Source organism: Ornithodoros turicata, chromosome 6, assembly GCF_037126465.1.
Source record: "Ornithodoros turicata isolate Travis chromosome 6, ASM3712646v1, whole genome shotgun sequence".
Taxonomy (NCBI): Eukaryota; Metazoa; Arthropoda; class Arachnida; order Ixodida; family Argasidae; genus Ornithodoros; species Ornithodoros turicata.
In genome coordinates, this window is record NC_088206.1 from 13,989,730 (window position 1) to 14,010,583 (window position 20,854).

At 43.2% G+C, this 20,854-nt stretch overlaps 1 protein-coding gene and 1 long non-coding RNA gene across 4 annotated transcripts in view; one reads left to right on the forward strand and one right to left on the reverse strand.

Annotated features, from left to right (window-relative positions):
• The window catches only part of LOC135399185 (uncharacterized), a 54,887-nt gene that overhangs the window by 28,849 nt on the left and 5,184 nt on the right, over positions 1–20,854 (forward strand). The window contains exons 2-3 of one of the 2 annotated variants that reach the window (XR_010424210.1): positions 13,232–13,290; positions 14,068–14,107. This is a non-coding gene — a long non-coding RNA (uncharacterized LOC135399185). Of the gene's footprint in view, positions 1–13,231; positions 13,291–14,067; positions 14,108–20,854 lie in introns of those variants that run through there. The other variant, XR_010424209.1, reaches the window with a different exon arrangement.
• LOC135399182 (copine-8-like) lies at positions 203–20,666 on the reverse strand. Of its 2 annotated transcripts, XM_064630950.1 has the most exons (18): positions 20,257–20,666; positions 19,344–19,431; positions 19,048–19,151; positions 18,940–18,979; positions 18,217–18,293; positions 17,857–17,907; positions 14,490–14,521; positions 14,278–14,306; positions 12,470–12,573; positions 11,776–11,922; positions 11,587–11,662; positions 11,442–11,495; positions 11,299–11,360; positions 9,878–10,106; positions 9,662–9,789; positions 8,745–8,905; positions 6,959–7,032; positions 203–5,130 (listed from the first exon to the last, which is right to left on the reverse strand). In XM_064630950.1, the coding sequence occupies exons 1-18, from the start codon at positions 20,334–20,336 to the stop codon at positions 4,894–4,896; spliced, it is 1,773 nt and encodes a 590-aa protein (XP_064487020.1). In that variant the 5' UTR covers positions 20,337–20,666; the 3' UTR covers positions 203–4,893. The 2 variants fall into 2 exon arrangements, with proteins under 2 accessions (XP_064487020.1, XP_064487021.1); XM_064630951.1 differs by lacking the exon at positions 17,857–17,907.

Consider the following 20,854-nt stretch of genomic DNA (forward strand, 5'->3'; position numbering starts at 1 on the left):
CATGTGCATGATCTGTCTCCCAGAGCTTGCAGCAAATTAGCCTGTGCTGGCAGCCGTACCTCATTCAAGCTCATTCTTGCTTACTGTAGTCAAAGGACGAAGGTGGGTGAAAAAAGGAAGGAAGGAAGGGGAAAGGATGGGTGAGGGGGAGTTGCAAGTGCCGACGTTGTGCATCTCCAAACAAGACACAGCAACCGAACAGTTCGAAAAATGCTTCTCACTTTATTACTTCGGGTGATCTTCCTTGCAGTGAATGCATCTGAATAAAAAAATAATCACAAAACCACAACATTTCCAACGAAACATCAAAGCACTCATTATTAATGTGTGTGTGTATATATATTATATACTCTCCATATGTAACAAATGTGCATGTGCAAGACTAACATTCTCTAAAATATGCTCACACATACATTCAAACAAAGCGCACACAGGGTGCAGCCATTGGCACAAACAAACGGCATATAGTGTGTGGCAAAACGCTTCTCCTGGACTGCATTGCACATTTAAACTGGAACCGAGACGAGTTCTCACGTAAACTAGGCGTTCATAACAAAGCACCCACTCTTCAAATGTATTGTATTGTATTGTTATAAATTATAGAAGTACATGTGGCAGTGAGTGCTATCGAAATACTGTGTTGTTTGTGAATGTCATTTTGGCACTCCTCGATCTCAGTAGAACCACATCGTAGCAAATACTTTTTGGGGTGTAACAGATTTGTTGCGCTTCTCTCTGCTTTGCTACTATGCTTCGTAGCTACGTTAATAAACATAGGTTACGTACCCACGTTGGAAAGGTACCAAAACTTCGTACAATATGGTTCTACTGCATCATCTATGCAGAGTAGCAAGATAGAAAACAAACAAAAACAAAGGTAATTATGTCACAGCACAAATTGTCTCGGAATTTATATTCTGTCAAAAATGAATGTACGAGGACAAATGAATCGTGAAGCAGCATGAAAAGTGGGTGCTTCCATAACTGACTGAAGCAAATGAGTGCATTCTGTACTCAAGCAACAACCTTGAGAGAGAGAGAGAGTAGCTCCTAAAGCAAAACGTGAAAACAGACTTGAGGGCATGCCTCCCGGGAACTTGAGCTGTGTAAGGGAAGCCTAGAGGGCACCCCCGTTTCGTTGTCGTCTGAATGACCTGCTCTGAATTCTGTCCACACCGCTTTTAAGTAGAAGCTGTGAAATTTCAAGTGAGGTCTCAACTCGCACCTTCCAAACCTGGCATCAACATTTTGAGAGGCAGCACTTTTCCAAGTTGTCGAGCTCGTTGCTTTAACTTTAAAAGGGTCATGCAGGGTAGGACCATGCTTTAGCCTCCAACTGAGAAGGGGTGACTGGTGATCTCTAGATGTCCGGCGTACTTTGAGCTTTGGATAATTTGACTAAGGGGGGTACCAGACATGGCTAGACAATGCACCAGGTATTATTGGTAAAAGCTAGCATAAAGCGTGGTTGTGTTAACTGTCACAACTTGAGGCCCACTTTTCTTTTTTTGAGCAAATTAGTTCGAATTACCATATTGCAACAAACTGCATGGAATAACAAAAAAAAAAAGAGAAATGATGTGATTACCTAGAATTTCGTATCAATAAGGTTCTAGATAACTGGTTAACATCGACGCAACTGGCCTATGTCGGCAGCACATAGTCATAATGACGGAAGCCTAACAATAAATCTGCAGAATTGCATCGAAAATGCATTTAGGTGTTGCTGCAGAGGTCATGCATTTCACAGAAACATTGACTAGCCTCCATATATTGCAAATGCCAATGTATAGATTCGAACTTAATCTTCTACAACACATTCCTCAGCACCCAATTTCCACAAACACCTATGACCCCCTGTTGCCCCCCCGTCAATATTTCACACTACTCTTTGAGCATACATGTCAACTACATCCTGAAGGTCTTATCATCATCACTCTGCAGTTTTGGTTAGCACGAACATGTTCACTATTTCTAAAACAATATATTTCTACTGCACCACGCACTCTGTTTTGCGTTACGTTTCGCTGCGCTAGGTGAATAATGCGACACACCGTTTCTTGCAAACATGAAAAAATGTAGCAGTTTGCATACTTTGTGTACAAAGAAAGGTTCCTAGAACAATCTGCTCGAGCGGGAATCTAGAACACCAATTGGCACACCGTCGCACGAGTGCTTTCAGTAAACTGGAAGATACAGCAATAAGAGAGAGAGAGAGAGACCTATGCATTTGATCTAAGCTGAATTCACATGAAACATGGAGCTTCACTACTTGAAAGACTTTGCTCAACTAGGGTCTACTGCATGTGTGGACGCTTTCTCACTGCACGAACTATGAAGCAAACGAGCGCTCGAAGTCACTCGCTCGAAAACGACCTTCTGCTTCTGAAAACATCGAAACACAGAGTCTCTTTTTTTGCCTAACACAAAACTTTACTGTACACTTGCATGCAGCCTTCGTCGCGAAAAATATTTGCACGTGGCACTTTCTTTTTCTTCTGTTTTTTTTTTTGTTTGTTTCACAGACTTCATACTATACAGTGTCAACAAATAAGCGAGTAACTATGTGTTCACACGAGCGACATCCTCACGGAATATTCTAGTGGAAGAAAAAGCAAAAACACTGCTCACAGAGCCGAAGTTCCGTCCCGTGTCATGTTGAGCATTCACACGGTGCGGAATATCGGGAGTGGCGTACTGCGCACTTAGCAGACGACACCGTAAGCGTCCACTCCTGTCGTCTGCTACGGGATATCTTGTGGCTGTGTCGCAGGATATCCCCCACGGTTAGCAGTGTACGCGGACACTGGACGTTGAGTGCTCGCGCTCAGAGAGCTACAACGTTTTTCGCGTCTCCCGCTTCTGCGAGGAATGTCGCTCGTGTGAATACACGGTAAATAGAACACAAATTGGGTTGCCGCTGCGGCCTTTTTTGCATGTGCATGTGCTGTGGTAGAAACAAACGTGCATTCCAGTGCAATGGTCATTACACAAGTACAGAAAGCACGGCCAACTATATTATAACAACCATGTCATAGGCACCCCTTCCCAGTGCCGCATTTGGAAGCTAGCGGTGGCGCTACTCATCGGCCCGGTTATTGCTTCCTCAACTTCTACAATACTTTGTACTTCAGCTTACCTTAGTATTTTTGTACAAGCGATGAATGTCCCGCGGAAGATGTTTCATTCTAAAGTTGATTATCATCATCATCATTCTGCGCGTTTTCATAGCAGCTGTCGCTGTCATCTGCTGCAGTAGTCGTACGTCCGCTTCTGCGCGTTCAAAATTCAAATTTCCATCGTCCAATCATGATGGAGATCTCGCGGGCCGATGAGTAGCGCCCCTAGCGGATCTTGCGGACGGGCTCCTCATAGGGGTTGCCGATTGTGACATGCTCATTATAATTCAAGTAGGTCGTGACAGAAAGTGAACGTGAAACACATTTGCACATCACAGTTTCAAAACATACAACAGTGTGAGAGAGAAGACTGCAATTAAAATGATGGTGGGACGCACAAAGTCGTACAAAATGTCCTTGGCACAGCCGTTCTTCAAGCACTGCTGAAGAAGGAAGAAACGAACCCTCATTTGAGTATCCAAGGTAAAGCGGTGCATATTGTGAACGTTGACTATACAAAATAGCTTGTGAAAAAACATTGGCAGAGCATTGTGGAACTAAGATGACTGCGAGTGATTGCATCTCGTTGTTTGTTCATGTTTGTAATGTGGGCTGAATGCAAGGACAGTGGCGACGTGGTGTCTTTCTTGTTTTTTCTTTGATCGAGAGGCACCGACATTAGCCACTGAATACCATCAGTGGTAACAGGCGTTGGCACAGACACGTAGAGGAACAGCGGTTTGATTACAAAGGAACTTTGGAATCTCCGGGGTCGTGCATTTCATTCCACATTGTAAATACTCTGATAGGCAAAAATTTGAACCAGTTAAATCCTGAGCCCGCTCTCTGTAACTCTTATCTCCGAAACTCTGATGAAGGTTCTGATATCACAGAAGTGCTACTGCTCACAAGAATATACAATTGATTAATGTAGCAGACAGCTTCTCATTGCACATAAAATAGCCAAGAACACAAGGCCCATTGTCAAGTATTGCTGCTGAATTCACTCTCCCTTGCTTTGTAGTATGGCAGGGTACTCGCCTTCCTCAATGTTAATGTTATAAGCTATTGCTAGTCAGCTAGTTCCAGTGATTGCTATTGCTTAATGGCACTAACCTCATAGAAACTGCTCAGCGAGAGACAAATCATAAATGTTTGCTTTTTTTGATCACACTGCTTCATTTGTTCACCTCTGAGCCCACCGCAAGAGACTGTCTCATTTAGACTTTAGCTGCTCTTTTTGCACTTCCAAAACAAGCTAAATTCACACACAAAAAAAGTACTGCAGCTTGCAGCGACAAGCAGCATATGCAGATTCAAAGCAACAGTAATTACAGCTAACACACAGAGGTCAAGAAAATCTCTTCTGCTGAACTTCAATATCTTAACCGACACACAGAAATGCTACATAAACCATATTCATGAACACTAGGAAAGCAACCACAGTTGACATGTGAAATGACACGTTGAACAACTCAACTTACAAAAAAACAAATGTTACTATGAGAACGTTGATATTGACCGCAACGTTTTGGTTTTCTGATGTGGCGGAAACACTTCTACTTTGAATCAAAGCTACATAGTACTACGAAAGTTGCTTCTTGACATTGAAACTGTTCCCTCAGAATAACAGAACGAGAATGGAATGAGGTCACTGTGTCTACACCACAATTCGAGAGTCTGGTCACTGATTTCCCGAGCTTAGCCAAATCAAACAGGAATGTCAACTTGGTTTGGCTGATGGACTATCTTTGGAGAGGACACCTAGGGAGAGCTACCGGGTCTGTTCCTCGGCTGGTGGCGAGGACGGTGTGGGAGCTGTGCTGGGGCTTTCCTCTTCCCTTCCCCCAGAGTCTGAACGGGGCTGTGGCACCCCTGTGCCAGGCTTGATGTGGTTCTTGAGCATGTAGCTGGTGACCTGGTCAGGGATTTCGGCAAGCACTTCTTTAGCTAGCCTTATCTGGTTCCGCTCCCACGGTCCGCCTTGCAGGAATTTGTGAAATGGTACAAACTGGGAACAGAAAATAGAGGATGACGGTCAGTACCAGGCACTGAAACTGAAACGAATATCGGTTCGGTTACGGTTCAGCGTCAGAACTACGAAAGCGGTTTCGGTTACAGTTACGGGATTTATATGTCATACGGGAGTCTATACGGGATTCATACATCATACGGGAGTCTATACATCTTCATGATGAAGAGATCTACTGTAACAGAAGCACACACTACACCACTAATCAGAGTTGTAAAGCAACACAAATATCGCATCCAAAGTTGTTCGCGTCCACACTTGAACCGATTCATGTGAACTGGTAATCGAAATCACATTTTTCGTTTCAGGTTACGGTTTCAGTTAGGCTAATTGCCGATGGTGAATTGCGGTTATGTTCCGGCTACAGTTCCTGAAAAAATTTGGGTTCCAAACGGTTTTCGGTTGCAGTCCGGTTTCAGTCCCAGTCTTGAACATTAAAGGTTGTGGTTATTTTAATGGACGCAGGTAATGCGGGTTTACTCGCGCTACCTGCAGAATACAGTTTACCTGCGACCCGCAGCAAGGTTGAATTTCTACCCGCAAATCTCAAAACTGCGGAGGTACCCGCGGGTGTACTGGCACTCACACACAACTTTGCTCATGACGCAATCAACCACATCTACAAAAGTGTCACAACTGGTTTAAAGTTTTGCTAACTTGGGCTGGTTGCATGGCCGGAGAGAGCACCCTCTACCTTATACCCCTGTCACACGGGCATTTCGATCCTTCTCGAATCCGGTCTGCATCGAACTTCCCGAGCACGCTCGAGTTTTGACGCTGCTACACGGCCACTTTCAATGCGCATTGAATGGTTGACCTGTGCAAATGAATAAACGGAACTCATTAATTTCGCGTTTCCTATATGTATAACAACGATATTAGTGGTAATTTATCGTATACCGATGTAAGCATCATTTGTAGCTTCGCGTGCATGTCCATCTTAAGTTATGACAGTTCACCGGGGTCGAGGATGCAAATCGCGGCCGTCGAGCCGTCTTGAAATTCTCAATCCTGTTATGGGAACTGTCTTGAGTCAAGCAGGATCAAAGTTCGATCCTGCTTGGAAGCGGCCGTGTAGCACCATCCGATCTGTATTGGGTTCAAGCAGGTTCGGTCGAGCAGGATCGAAAATGCTCGTGTGACAGGGGTATTATAGTTAGGGAGTGACTTTATCGGGTTAAATGCCTTTCTCAGATTCGGGGGGTAAAAATCGGGCGCTATTTTTAAATCTGTAATTCGGGGAGAAATCTGGCGGTAATTGTGTCTTCGGGTGTTTTTGTTTCTCCTCTTGTGTATTAAGTCCTTTCCTAATCTCTCTCCTTTATTTTTTTTTGCGGGATTGTGATCTTTCAGTGGTAATCCCCGAAGGCATAGACAGTGTTGACACACATGGGTTTATTGCTGGGAACCTAAGTGACCAATTCTTACACGTGTTACACGTGGCGACTTTTGTTCGTCTTCAGTGGAAACGTCACTTGAGGATTTCATGGTGACTGGAATTCGGGGAGAAATCGGGTTTAACCCGAATTGGTCGGAGGTCAGTTCGGGGGGGAATAAACGGGTGGAATCAGGTTTAACCCGAAAAAGTCACTCCCTACTTATAGTGTGCTCAACACGAAGCTATATCATGATTGACGATAATTATTATCTGTAGCTTTACAGATTATCATTGTCATCACAAGTGGAGCCTACAGATGACATATGGCATACGAGGAAGCCAAAACTGCTCTACACTAGTGTGGGGAAAAATTTGTTGCGCAGATTGAGATCGCAAGAAAAATCACAACCGAATCACAAAGTAACTCACCTGCACGATGTCCCTCTCGGCTGTCCTCCCTCTCGAGCTGACACGAATCACGTCTCCATCCAGGATCTCCATGGCTGTAATATTAGTATGTGAGGACATGCTAAACTGAACATTAAACTGGTTTCAAGGGGGCACATGACTTGGGAAGGAAGGCCAATTACTACCATGATAGGCAAGCCTGAGCGATGGGCAAGACACGTAAACAAACACAAACACGAAGGCTCGAAACCAGCAAGACGTTTAATTTATAGTAACAACGAACTTCATGAACATGTAGACGGTGCGAGGGAAGACAGAGAGAGTAATAGGGAATTGAGGACAAAATGAGTTGAAAGAGGTCAAAGGAGGCGCTTGAAGGCCTTCCCTCGCACCGTCTACATGTTCATGAAGTTCGTTGTTATCAATTAAACGTCTTGCTGGTTCTGAGCCTTCGTGTTTGTGTTTGTTTATGTGTCTTGCCCATCGCTCAGGCTTGTCTATCATGGAATTTATCCACCAGCTAGCCAGCATTTACGCCATTCTACTAATTACTACTACTTGGGGGAAGGACTAGAGACAGTCTGGAGCTTTTCACAGGTTTTGAGTATAGAGTAAAGCCGAGCTTGACCGAGCGCGAACCATGTGAAACACTGTACAAGAAGATGCGGAGCCTCTTGGTTTACCATGTCCATCAGAATCTATTCTGTGTTTGTTCGTCGTGTTACGATATACTTAAATTATTTTCGACGAGGCTACTTTGAGATGAACACTACACACGAACCAAATATGAAAATCTTGTTGATCAGTTTGGTCGAGCATTTCTGTCTGTCTCATATGATTTTATGAAACGAAGTGCATTGAACCAAAGTAAATGTCGATAGAGTCTTGTGTTTTTGGATTAAACAGGGTAAAACCTGTTTTTATCTCCCAATTTGCATAATCGTTACCCAGAAAACCCACTGATCTGTACTTGGCAAAGTGTAAGCTCAGCCACCTATAGAGGCACGTGAGCACTAGATACTCCGCACTTGCCGCTGCCTCTCGCCATCAGGTGTGTTCATCTTTTCGTTTTTGTCCTTTCCCACTCGAAAATCTGCTCTTTCACATATGGTATCAACCAATTTTACCCTGTTTTATAGCTTCTAACGTAAAACCTTATCTTTACCCCACAATTTGGAAAGAAACACAATACTCTATGTATGCACCATGTCTTGTCACGATGCACCCCTTTCAGCTTGCCTATGTAATGTTCCAGAGTACTACCACAGCCCTACTTTGCTGAGCGTTATTGGCTATAGGAACAGAGAACAAATTCTGATTCAGTACTAGTAACTTTAATATGTACACGCTTCATGCAATGCAACTCTTATGTACGTGTTATGGCTAGAGCCTTGTGTTTTAGGGTGACTCTCGATAAAACCTGTTTCTACGCACCAATCTGCATCATTGTCACGTGGGGTAAAACCCGAAAAATCCCGAAAATCGACTTGCAAAAGCACAAATTCGGCTACGCACTGCACATTCGGTACATCTGCTCGGCACCTCTTGTTAATCTAAAATGTGAGCTCTTTTTTTTTTATATATTCACCCGTAAACATGCTTTTTCCCTCGACATCGCCTGATTTTATTGCATCGCTACTTGTGAAATAAAACCCGATTTTTGCTCTCTGACTTTCAAAACGCATAAAACCTGAAAACACAGTATGTAGCACTAGGCGTGTTGTATATCAACAACGGTGCAAAAGTGACTGTTTATGCAGTACGCATTATATGTGTTTGCAAGCTGATAGAAAAGCACGCAACGTACCAGAAAAGTCTGCGTTTCCTACACCAACGATAATGATGGACATTGGTAATGAGGATGCCTGCACAATGGCCTCCATAGTCTGTGGCATGTCGCTGATTACTCCGTCCGTGATGACGAGAAGAACAAAGTAGTTGGCACCGTCCCTGTACGTTCTCGCAAACCTGCGAGTTAAAAAGAAAATTATTCTTATTTATTAATACTGTGGGCCCTACCGGGCCGTTACAGGAGAGCCACATGTTCAATTATGCAACGAAGCACACATAGATAACATATCAGTACATCAAGAAAACGCTTTTAAAAATCTATACACACAATTCTTCCCAATATTTCCACATGCTACACAACACTTTCTAACAGCCGAGTAAACACAGTATCGTTACATACATCACTAAGCAAAGGAACTGGCAACCGGTTCCACTCCTCCAGCGTTCTCACAAAGAAAGAGAACTTGAATACGTCTACTCTACTCTGACATGGCTTTAATGTATGCTGATGAACTGACCGTAACAGTCTTTCTTGTAGCTTTGGAGACATATAGCGAATAGCATTATCCTGATAAATAATACAGTCAAACTCCTTTATAGCGAACACCTTTTTAACAAAAATACCACTACAGCAAATTTTTTTGCGGTCCAGCTGGAGCTCTATAGGTCCAATAATGGACATCCTTTTTAACGAAAATACCTTTGCTGCGAATTTTTTTTGCTGTCCCCTGAGTTTCGTTGTAAAGGAGTTTGACTGTACCAGTTTCTTAGTGGAGGCATATGTCTCCTTCATGTCAGGTATGTATTAATTTCGTATAGTTTTCGGATTGCGTAATGTCACGTTGTGTTTGTCAATTGTAAAAGGTGGCTGGGAGCCTGTCAGCTGAAATACAGATTTCGATTGATTGATTGATTGAATGTGCTCGTGCTTACTTTGCTACGTGGTTGATGACAGGTGCAAAGTTCGTGGGTCCGTACAGCTGCACAGAATGCAGGGTCCTTTGGTACGCCTCTAATATACCTTCCACACCCGCACAATAAGGGTCGGTCGGGTGCCCATTCTGAAATGCACGGAATCCTGTAAGTGTCGCGTCCCTTGCAGGGGAAAGGGGGACACACGTGGATAGGGAGAGAGAGAGGTATACCCACCAGAAAGAACTCGTGGGATATGGTACCGTCCGGCGGCAAGCGTGCACCAAAGCCGAGTGCTGGGAACATTTTGTCATAGTCGTAGTCCTGGATGACGTCACCCACTGCTCGAATAGCCATCATGTACGCGTTGGGCTTCACGGGATCAATGTAGTGAAGAGATGAGGGATCTCGTGGATTCCCATTGGATGCCGTGAAGTCGATGGCAACAGTGAAGTGCATTTGTAATCTGTACGGCAGTTTAAAAGCAGGTTACGTGGTTCACACTACGTGACTACTTGGAGCATGGAGGGCAACTCGAAAGTAGCCTTTTTTTTTACTGTGTGGATTATGGCACTGACTTTTCTGCGATTCCACGAAAATGTGCGGAATTCAGGATGTATCGCGGAACCTAGCGTTTTACATGTAATTTTGCGGAACTACGAATCTTGACTGAGGACACAGCCGTAGATGGATGTACCTATGGCTCGTAAAGCCCTTTCCTGCTAAGTGAAAGGAAAACAACCATGTACCATGCATCCCACGTTGGCAACACTGGTTGAGCTCACATCCATCCTGTCTTTACTGCTTCTGTTTTGCTCCTATCGATATCCCATCTAGCGCATTCCTCACAGCGGGCAACAAGTATGGTACTGGACAATTCTACGAAAACGCCGGATTGTTTTTCAGCCGTTACTGTGTCAACTGTGTTATGCTACTGTTAAAAGGGCACAAAGTACAATGTGATGCTTAGCTACAACTGTATTTTCGATTTGTAGACACTTTACTTTTATGTCATGCTAGTTAATAAAGATTTTGTCTCTGTATATCTCCGTCAGCCTCGACGTGCAAGCATTTGCCATGGCAAATTGTATAATTTCTAATTCCCTGTCGGTCGCAGAATTAGAGATTTTCTGCAGCAGAAAAAGCAGGCCCTCATGCGTCATCTGAACATATTACCTCCAGGAACTGTCATGTAAAATATACCCTTTGGGAAGTATGCATTTCCTGAGAAAATTCATTTACAAGAATGCGCGCAGTAGCGTCGAACTCTCCCAGCTCCTTCAGGCGTGTCGTGACATCAGCTCATCCGAGCACTTTCACTGGCTGCTAAGAATTGTCTGCTACAGCGTGGGAGCAAGGTGACCAATTGACTGCTCCATGTCAGATACAACCGCAAGAAAGAAAGAAAAAAGAAAGCACGCCCCTCACCATTGGGGCAGATGAGATGACGTCGCGGAGTGGCAGGTGAGGGAAGCAGATGTTTATCCTTAATCCGCGAGACTAAAAGCCTTCTTGCCCACCAGGATTGCGTGATGCTAGTTTCTACGTAGTGCTAATTTCTACTCCCGACATATTTTTTTTCAAGCCCATCCATGCACCTTTAAATTGAGGATGACCGTACATACAACATGGGAACCATACTCTGCATAGCAACTTACCCTCCTCTAATGTAGTCCAGAAACGTTGCTTCTTCGCGGATACCAAAGGACATGAGCTTTACCTATCGAGGTAATTTGTTGAGCACCATTTTACGCATGCACATTTCGCGCAACATGGCTGAGAGAAACGGATAAGTACTCACGATGCCAGAGTTCTTGTAGCTCTTCTTCTTCGCTTGCTTCTTTTTATTAATTAGCTGTAAAGAGAATTTCAAACTTGTCAGTCCTCTTTGACAAGCTGCAAATGTCCTTAGGCATCGAATAAATGTTTTTAAACGGACTACTCACTTCATACTCATTCCTAGTGCCGGGACCCAGAGCGAGGGTCTTGACATTTGTGTAGAATTCTCCAATGAGATCGTGACTTTGTAAAAGAGAGGTTAGAAGATTAGATTTAGAATACGAGGGGTGTTGTACAAGTGAAAGTACTCTCCGCCGCTTTTATTGGGCTTGGTATGTAGTTTTGTACACACATACCCTCCGTCAAAGTCCCAGTCGTAGCAGACAACTTTAATTGTCCTATCCTCGTCCCCACCACTCAGTTGTCGCATCTGAATGGCGAATGGCCGCCACGTTGGGTTTAGAGATTTTTTTACTGCTTCGGTGCGAAACACTGCTGTGTATCTGAAGAAGCAACAAAAATAAAAAAATAAAAAGGAGGCTTCAGCAGGAGAGAGAGGTTGACATGTTTGAAACTCTTCCGTAGCTACCTTAGGTCAAACACAAAGGTTGGGTTGTTACAGAGGGAAACACAATTAAGATTGCGCTCTTCTTTCTCACAGCATTGTACAAAGCTTGCGAGAATTGCTGCGGATTCCTATGATATGTGACGCATGCTGTCAGCAGCTGTGACTAGAAGTTACTTGTACTTAGTAGATAGTCGCACTTTTGTTTATCTGATCATGTTGCATACACACACATACAGATTAATACTGTACTTATGGTAATAAGAGATGTGCCCAATAATCGTTGCCTGTACATTTAACCGCTGTCTCAAGAAAAATAGCACAGTTCTTAAAAGAATCAAGCATGACAAACATTATCGGGTGATTTGCTGTTTACCTATTCACACTGTGTGCTTTGCTTATTAAATCTGTTTCCTATAACAAGGGTCTATTTTGTAGCACACACACAGTGAATGTCAAGATTTCCAATGGTAGACAATGCTTACGTATTGTCTTCACTGATTCTGTAGAACTGTAGGAACGGGTCAGACTTTCCGAACCAATCTTTCTTGTCCAACTTGTGGCCATTCCATTGCATGTCGATAATTTTCTATGACAAAACATTGGAAGAGAAGGTGTAGCGATACGTGAAGATCTGTAATTTGGTTTAGTAACAAGAAAAATGGTGTTTCGAACATAGGAACATAATCTGCCAGCATCGTGAGTGAATATCGGCCCATGCAAATTTTCATGTCTGGCTACTTGTTACAAAAGGTGATGAAAAGCATGCCTCACATGCATTTCTTTAGAAGACCTATTGCAGCGGTTTAACGTTCACCTCAACATTCGCATGAGTGGGAAGACTTTAAAATTCTAGTTTCTGAAGGATTCCCACACATACAATATTGAAAATTGTTGCTATCCATTGTTTGGGCCTTTAATATTTTAAAATATATGATAATGTGTGAATACTTATGTCTCTAGAATAAGTGTGATCTCAGTTTTATCCAACATTTTAACGATACGTTCGCATATGACGGAAGGGAGCCCCAAGACAAGGAATAGACGAATGTCAAATAGACAAATTTTCAAGAATTTGTTGTCCAGCATACGTCTATTCCTTGTCTCTCGGTTCCCTTCCGTCATCCAGATAGCCTGCATCTTCTCTCTCCTTCATTCACGTATATTTGTATAACCTTATTACGTGGAATGAACAGAGGACGAAAACTGTATTCGTAATCTTATTTATCATCTGTTTGTCATTTCAGTTTGTCTTTTCTCTGACAAGTCATTTTGCACATGCTTCCTAACTTCAAAGTACAACCACGTAAGTAAAGGCATTCATTATCTATGTTAGAGCACTGCATGGGCCCGGGCTTATTCGAAAACCTGAGCCAGGCCCAACCCGTCGGGCCGAGCCCGAGGGGGGTAAATCAAAGGAAGGCCGGGCCTAAGAATGTGACCTGTGCAGTGCTCTAATCTATGTTATCAGTCAGGTTTATTGACAGTAGCTTAAATGGGAAATCTGATGTTTGGGTTGTCGTGGACAACTATCAAAGTATGAGAGGAAACAGCAGTGCGCACGTGTGCACACATGTGCATAAATCAGAAAAACTGCACAACATAAAATTTTGCAAACACAAAATTGTTGTGTTAATCACATCGGCAAATTCTCCAATCCGTCGGCAGAATTAGCTCAGCGTGTTCAATACGTGCAAACCACCCTAGTGTGCTGCACGTAAAGTTTCATGAATGAACTTGAGGCATTGCAGCCTTCTACACAGACAACCCCGTCACATTAGTCGTGACGAGATAGAATGCCGGGATTTTACCATTTGAAGGTGCAAAAATTTCAAAAAATTTTTCTGTGTGTTATGAAACATGCCGTTACTTCGACAGCAGTACAAAAGGAACGGGATTCCACTGTTGCACCGTTTGTGAAATCTGTACAAGAACCACTTTCATGTTTCCCTGCATCTGCATGTGCACATTTGTCAAAATTGTGAAATGACTAATATTAATGGACAGTCTAAGAGTGTTTCTGCTTTTCTTTTTTTGTTTTTGTTTTTTAGCAGTTAATTACTACTACTACTTTCTTTCACAGTTGTCTTCAAATGTTTGTACTACATACTTTGGTATGAGTACTACCTCTTCTCACGCAATAGGTCTCTTAGCACCTTTTGTAACTCGTGTAAGATGCTCTAACTATAGTGCCGCCTAAAGAGTCTCTGTTCCCTGTGCATGTTGTTTCTCCAACACGAATAAAGAAATGGTGTGTGCTATGTATGGGAGAGAGTGTAGGAGAAGCACCTACCTTGCAATCTAACACTTCTTCTACTGTTACTGAAACACACAAACAGAACTAGTTGTTTTGAAAGCCCAAAAGAGGAAAGAAAAGCCAGAGAGAACTAGAGCATGCAGGAAATTATTTTGCTAAAAAGATGGAACAGCCCAGGACATCATGCAACAGGTGCTTTCTTTTCTTGCTGCACCAAAGAGAAAAGGGGGCAAAGGCTTGCGACTTACGTAAGATATATCCGCAGTTCCCAGGCAGGCCGCTGCAAGAAAAGTTTTGCTCTTTTTCTAGCCGTTTACCTCAAATATATGACCTATGCAGTACAAAAAGTGCTGACGAATTTTACGTTTGTATGTGCACATGTTTTTGATCCAATGCTAATAATAATGATAATAATAATAAATAATAATAACAAATTAATAATAAATAATAGTAATAATAAATAATAATAACAAATAATAATAATTAAAAAAAAACAACAATAAAACCCATATTGTTCGCGAGCCCTTAATTTTTGGTGAATTCCGCGATTTGAAAAAAATTTGCAAATTGTAAGGGCAGGTAAAAATGCTACCGTGCAGCGGTAGCATATCTGACCGGAAATCAAAAGGCCCAGGTTCGATTCTTGGCGTCAGCACCTTTCCCTAGAGTTGCTTAATTCAGACAAACAGGCCTTGCAGCAAGTTGTGACACTTCGAAAGCTATGCCGGAATCGCAAGCTTTACCTTCGCAGTTGGTTATGAAGTTACTGTTAAGCATTTGAACTGCTCTACAGCCCAACCATATGTGTAATGTCACTTTGATCAAGCACGCAGAGGGCAATCTCGAGCTTATCACGAAGAAAGCCAATTAAGCCACGAACTTTAGGGCGCCGAACTCACGGAAATCGGCGGCTGTGAATATGTGCCCTGTGACGGATTCGTGAGAAGTGGAGGTCGCGAAATCAAAGAGTTTTACAATTGTAGCATATGCCAATGTCAGCACGCACTTTTGTATCTATAAATAAACAAATAAATGGTTGTTTTCCCAAATTTTTAAATTGAAACAACCTCTCAACTAAGCGAAATCCTAATAACGCTTTTTGATGTCAACGTTTACTCAACACAGTACACATTGTTATCCACTGTCAGTGCTGTGTCTGTAGCGAACAATTTTGAAAGACAAATGGGCCATGGACCTGATTGTGTCAAGCCAGGAGATCATGCCGGACCTCCACAACCGGTCGCACCACTCGTAGGAGTCGTAGCTGCTTTCTCGGGGCGTTTTTGTGAATTTAATGTTACAAAATAATTTTTGATTTTTAAAATTACATTTCTGACTTTACAAATGGAATTTCTAGTAGTACAAATTCAATTTAGGATTTAAATTTCCCCTTTAAAAACACCCACGTAGAAGGTGTAAACATTATTTTGCGTACCACATTATACTTTTAGCAGCGCTCAGATTACGTATTTTCTGGGACAACTGGAGCTTGTTCTCCTATCAGGTGACGTGTAATGGGCTGCAAAATATCACCTGCATGATTTGGCCCTTCACAATGTGCTGTGGTAAAACACGGATATTTTGTCCTCAATGTTTGCTCTTGCCATGCGGGCAAGATGCAAGCTATTAAGATGACTATCCGTTAATATGAAAACAAATCTGTATAACAATAAGGGTAAATAAGGTTTTCCCCCAATACACTGGTTGACATGGTCCCCTACAGTAACAGAACGTGCTAAAAATTTCCGATCTAGAACATCAGAGCATTAAAGGGACAGTCCCGTGCTGTCGGATTGTTTCCCAAACTCTATTTGCAAGAGAAAAATTTGGATTTAGGTGCAGTAGCAGCAGACAACATATCTTGAGGGTAAGGAGTGCCTCGCTTGCATGAAACCATGGGAAACGCGACACATGTGCTAGTGCACCATTTTTAACGCTTTCTCCAAGCTGAATTTAATGAATGGAAAACACATTAACATACATTAACATGAGAAACACATTAATCACAACCTTGACAGTATGTTTGTCACAAGCTAGGAGATGCAGTATCTGCTTAAAGCAGTGGCAAAGCTGCACTAAACAAGGTTCCTTACGGTTAGGCTCCTAACGGACCCAGCTGTCTGTGTCCTCTCTGTAGCCTGTATTTAGGTGCAGCTGTCCTTTTGGACAGGACTAGTAAATAATTATAGCCTCTCTATATGCTTTGAAGATAATCTCCCATAGACATCCCAACAGAATTTGAGGCTTCGTTCAGCCTTGAGGTGAATATTCAGGGAAAGTAGCAAATACTGCCAGCTATGTGACTGCAATTAGTATACCCTAACTCCTTTATAAAATTACTGCTGGTGTGTAAGCGTGTTGATGCGAGGCAATTCACACCCTTTCATTTATCAATGACTGAGAACAGTATGACATACGATTTTAGTAGGCTATGTTCTACGAGACGGTCCCTTTAAAAGAGCATTAAAATATTATATCGGTAAATTATAACCATCTTGGCTCTAAATGCTGCTAGCTTCAAAAACACCACTATGGTTTTAATGCAAAACAAGCACTCTTCAGTATTTCACAGAAATATTCTGTGAAGGAAGCGGGGGAGAGAGAGAGGGGGAGAGGGATGAGGGTCAACAGATTACACAGACAAAGACACTGATACTGGCACAGAAAGGCTCTAAGAACAGTGGTTCTCAAACAGAAATTTTGTTGCAAAACCATTCTTGGGGCATCCCTAGCAAAATATGTGCAGCCATGGACTTAAGATTTTGCCATGCAGTCTACAGTATCTATGCTCTAGTCTAACATTGAGGAGAACATTTAAAATGCTAAAGAACAGTGTAGCAATACAAAAAAAAAAAGAAAAGAAAAAGAAATCATTTGCAGGGTGACTTTGCCAGAAAGGTTTTGTTGTTTGCTTTCTTTGTTAAAGTGGATCCGTTCTGTTGATCAGTTTCAAAGTATGCTCAGACCTAAAGGCAGACTGCTATCCCATTTCTAAAGTGAAAGGTCTGATGGCCACGTAGTAATGATAGTAAGCAACTGATAAGCCACGGACAGCAAGAATAGTGACAGTAACAAATTGTTTAATAATTGAGACCTATGCATACAAATGCTAGGGACGCTAAAGACACAGCAGAAAATCAGCCTTGTTACGAGGCCTTGGAGAAGAACGGAAAAATTGTTGAGAAAAAAGTTTTTTTCCCTGTCCTTTTCCTTGGCGTCTGAAAAAGTGCCCAAGGTTTCCTACCCAGAAAATAAAAAGTATAAAGTAAAATTCTAGTCAGCTTTTGCACCGTGTGTGTGTGTGTCGTTTTTTTGTTAACATGAGTTGGTCTAATACACTACATTTTTCATTTTTGTGTTAGACCATAGGACTAGTTAAAATTGATTAGTCGCTTTCCCCGCAGCCTGCACCTAGGTCGCTTGACGAGACAGAATTTGGTTGTCCGCGTAACGGGTCTCTGAGATTGGTTTTTCGAGAATCGCTGTCCTAGAACCATGGAGGTGAGACAGAGGAAAGTTGCAACAGTGGTGGTTGCCAGACACAGAAGAGAGCATGCCGGAGTCGGCAGGCTCCAAGAGCAGGCAAGTGGACCTTCGCGTGGCGCTGGAACATACCTTTCACTTATAATTTGTTTTTTGAAGTCCAATTGCTCGGGGGCGTCTAGCCTATTTATGGAGACAAACAAATTACACACGGTCGGAGCCATGCAAACGTGCATGCTGAACACGGAGAATGAAGTTAACGCTCTCGCTGTTGCACGTCACCCTGTTGCCAGACTTGGTTGACATTCAGTTTTTTTTTGAGAGGGCAGGGTAGGGGGAATGGACGAGGGAGTGGTGCACCGTTACGTGGGCTGTGCAGGGTCCTATCTCTTGGGTAATTACAACTGCTTGGTTACCTTGTCAGCCATCCAAGTCATGCAACCCTGGTGCAATATATCTAAGATGCAACATAAGCATGTAAAGCATACTCACGACAGCTGTAGCTTAACTTGGGTTCCCTGATAAGATACTAGTTCTCCCAAAGTGCACTTGACTTGACCCAAAAAGTCCTAAGAAAGGGGAGGTGATTTCGGTTTGCATGCTACATTGTAGTTAGGGTTCCGTCACAACTTAAGTAGGGCTTGTTTTGTTCTGAGTTGGACCCCACGGATCTTAGAATGAGCAAAACGTGCAAAAGTACAAAATCAGACAGCACGAATTTAGACTGCTCCTTAAAGGGGTTCATAAACAATATGGAACCCACTAAACATATGGCTCCGTCCCATGGACTCGACATGCAAAGTCCACTTTTTCCAAAATACAATTTTTTTTAGCTACCGTTGATGTCGGCAAACACATGGGAAGTGACGTTCTATCATGCTTGCTCGAAGTACCCGGAGGGCACCCTAACGAAGGCCGTTCTCCGGTGCATGTTTAGTACACATAAATCAATATTTGCATAGTTATTTTTTTAAAAGTTTGGAAATGGCTTCACAACACCCTTAAGTTTCTGGGATGTTTGTTTCTCTAGTGCAACAAGGCTGGAGTCATGCTACATTTGTAATGATGCCTGTTCTCTTCTTTTTGTGTGTGAAAATGAACTGATAGAAACATTACTGACGAGTAGCTTTTTAGGGACACCTAAATTGTTGTTTTGAAGGGTGCAGCGGAGTTCAGAGAAAGTGCTGCGTGCACGAGACTGCTACGGGCACTCACGTGATTCTGAAGGTCTAAGCTCGGGCTGTCAATGTCGAACCTGCGACAGGAGTATACAAATTATAAGTTGCGAACAATTACTGATGTGGACGAGACAGCACCACTTACAGTTTGAATAGCAGTTGCTGTCGCTCCTCGAAATAGTAGTCGACGATGAATTTCGTGACAAAATCAGGGTTGAGGCAATTGTCGATCATTTCGGTTCGGCCCACCTGTGACGGGTCATTGCAAACGGTATCTTAGTTGTTGTACGGGTTGTTTTTGGGCACCAGAGCCAAAATAAATATAATTATTATGACTGTTAGTTATTACTCGTTATTGACGTGTATACCACTACCCCCTCCTTCCCACAGACACACTTACAAGGCTTCCTTCGTAGTTTGGAGTAACAATTAGCTTATTACCTCCCGCCACGAGTCACTGTCACATTCTCTCATGAATAGCACGCACATCGGATCTGACTTTGAGAAGAAGTCCTTGTCTTTGAGCTGCCTAAAAGAGGAAGGAAAAGCTCAGGTCAGCATGTAACCATATCTCTTGAGCCTTGTCCTCTGCTGTTCGTTTTGTGTTCTGTCCAACTGTCTTTAAATATCCCGAGCAAAATTTCCCGTATTTCAAGCCTTATTTCTTTTACGAACCGAAGCTGTCGGGAAACAGCAACAGGAAGTTGTTCTCGTTTGGGAGAGCCCGAATTACATGAGCGGTGGTAGCCTTGGTGCCCCGCCTTCCCCGCACATTCGCGCAAAAGGGATCAGATGACTTCGCTTGTCGCAATATTTTGTAGCAAACAGGAATCGTCGTGACTTTAGCACGTCATACGTTACGCATTCCAGCGTCGGAAAAACAAAAATAAGATATTTGTGCAGGCATTGAAAAATAACTTTTCTTGGGAAAAAGAAAACGTCAAAACCTGGCAAACGACTTGTTTCTACTTCTTGTTTTGGAATCTCCAGGAAAATACCCGCTCGAAGACTCATCACGAGGACAAATATTGTTCCACAGCACCATTTCGGAAATCTGTCCTCACGTCCCCCGTCATCTCCACGATAAATCACGCGATGATCACTATTCGCAGCGGAGCGCTCGCCTTTCGGTGTTTCCGAAGAAAACGACCAAGCGTTCGAGGAAACGGAGTGGGTCCTATCATCTGTGGAGCAACGATCAATTTAGCGAAAAGGCTGCTCCCAAATCGACCCGACCGAAATCAAGAGGAAAGAGCTTGTGGCTACCGTTACTTGTTGGACGCTCGCTTGCATGCGTTAAAATTAAGCAGACTAAATCATGTCGTCGTCTGCTCACAAACGAAAGAAAGCTTACCTGCAAGACACGCTGATTTCCACCTTCGTTACCGGCGCACACGCAGCAGCGGGTGCAAAAGGCTGAGCAGCCTTCGCCATACCGCGCTGACTAACCGTTCAGTGCCTGCCGTTTGGATCGAGGGCTTCGAAGTACACTGGTGTTGATCGGGACATCATGTCGTTAGGTCACCATCTCCAATAAGCGATCTGTGCCCGCTCTTCTCACAATCCCCTGCACGGTATTTAAAATACAGCTTGACGAGTAATGTTCTCGTAGCGCAGCGAACCCCCCTTCACCTCCCGCTTGATGCAGCAGAAATGTTGTGACATGTGGCGTCATCTGGGGTTGATTGGGCCAAAGAAGACGCCGCAGTTTTCGTTTCGTTTCGTAGAAGGCAGCGGCGTTGGCGGCGTGGCGTGGCGCGAGGAGCGGACGCTATTTCCACGACGGCTATTTGGCTATTTCAGCTAGACTGCTGCCGTAAACGGCTATGGCAGAAGGGGGAAAAACCGAAACCACTGAAACCTATATACGTACGTGTTTGGCGTGCGAATGTGTGCACGACGCGCCTCGCACCTGCACTGTTTGTTTCGCGTGTTTAGTAATAAACACGTGG

What these genes read in the sequence shown, in the direction of transcription:
- LOC135399182 (XM_064630950.1), bottom strand. Translation starts at nt 20,336, where the DNA reads ATGGCGAAGGCTGCTCAGCCTTTTGCACCCGCTGCTGCGTGTGCGCCG. An exon ending in CAGCAACTGCTATTCAAACT is followed by an intron (nt 18,980 to 19,047) that starts GTAAGTGGTGCT and finishes CTCCTGTCGCAG; the next exon opens with GTTCGACATTGACAGCCCGA. An exon ending in GACTGGGACTTTGACGGAGG is followed by an intron (nt 11,663 to 11,775) that starts GTATGTGTGTAC and finishes TCTTTTACAAAG; the next exon opens with TCACGATCTCATTGGAGAAT.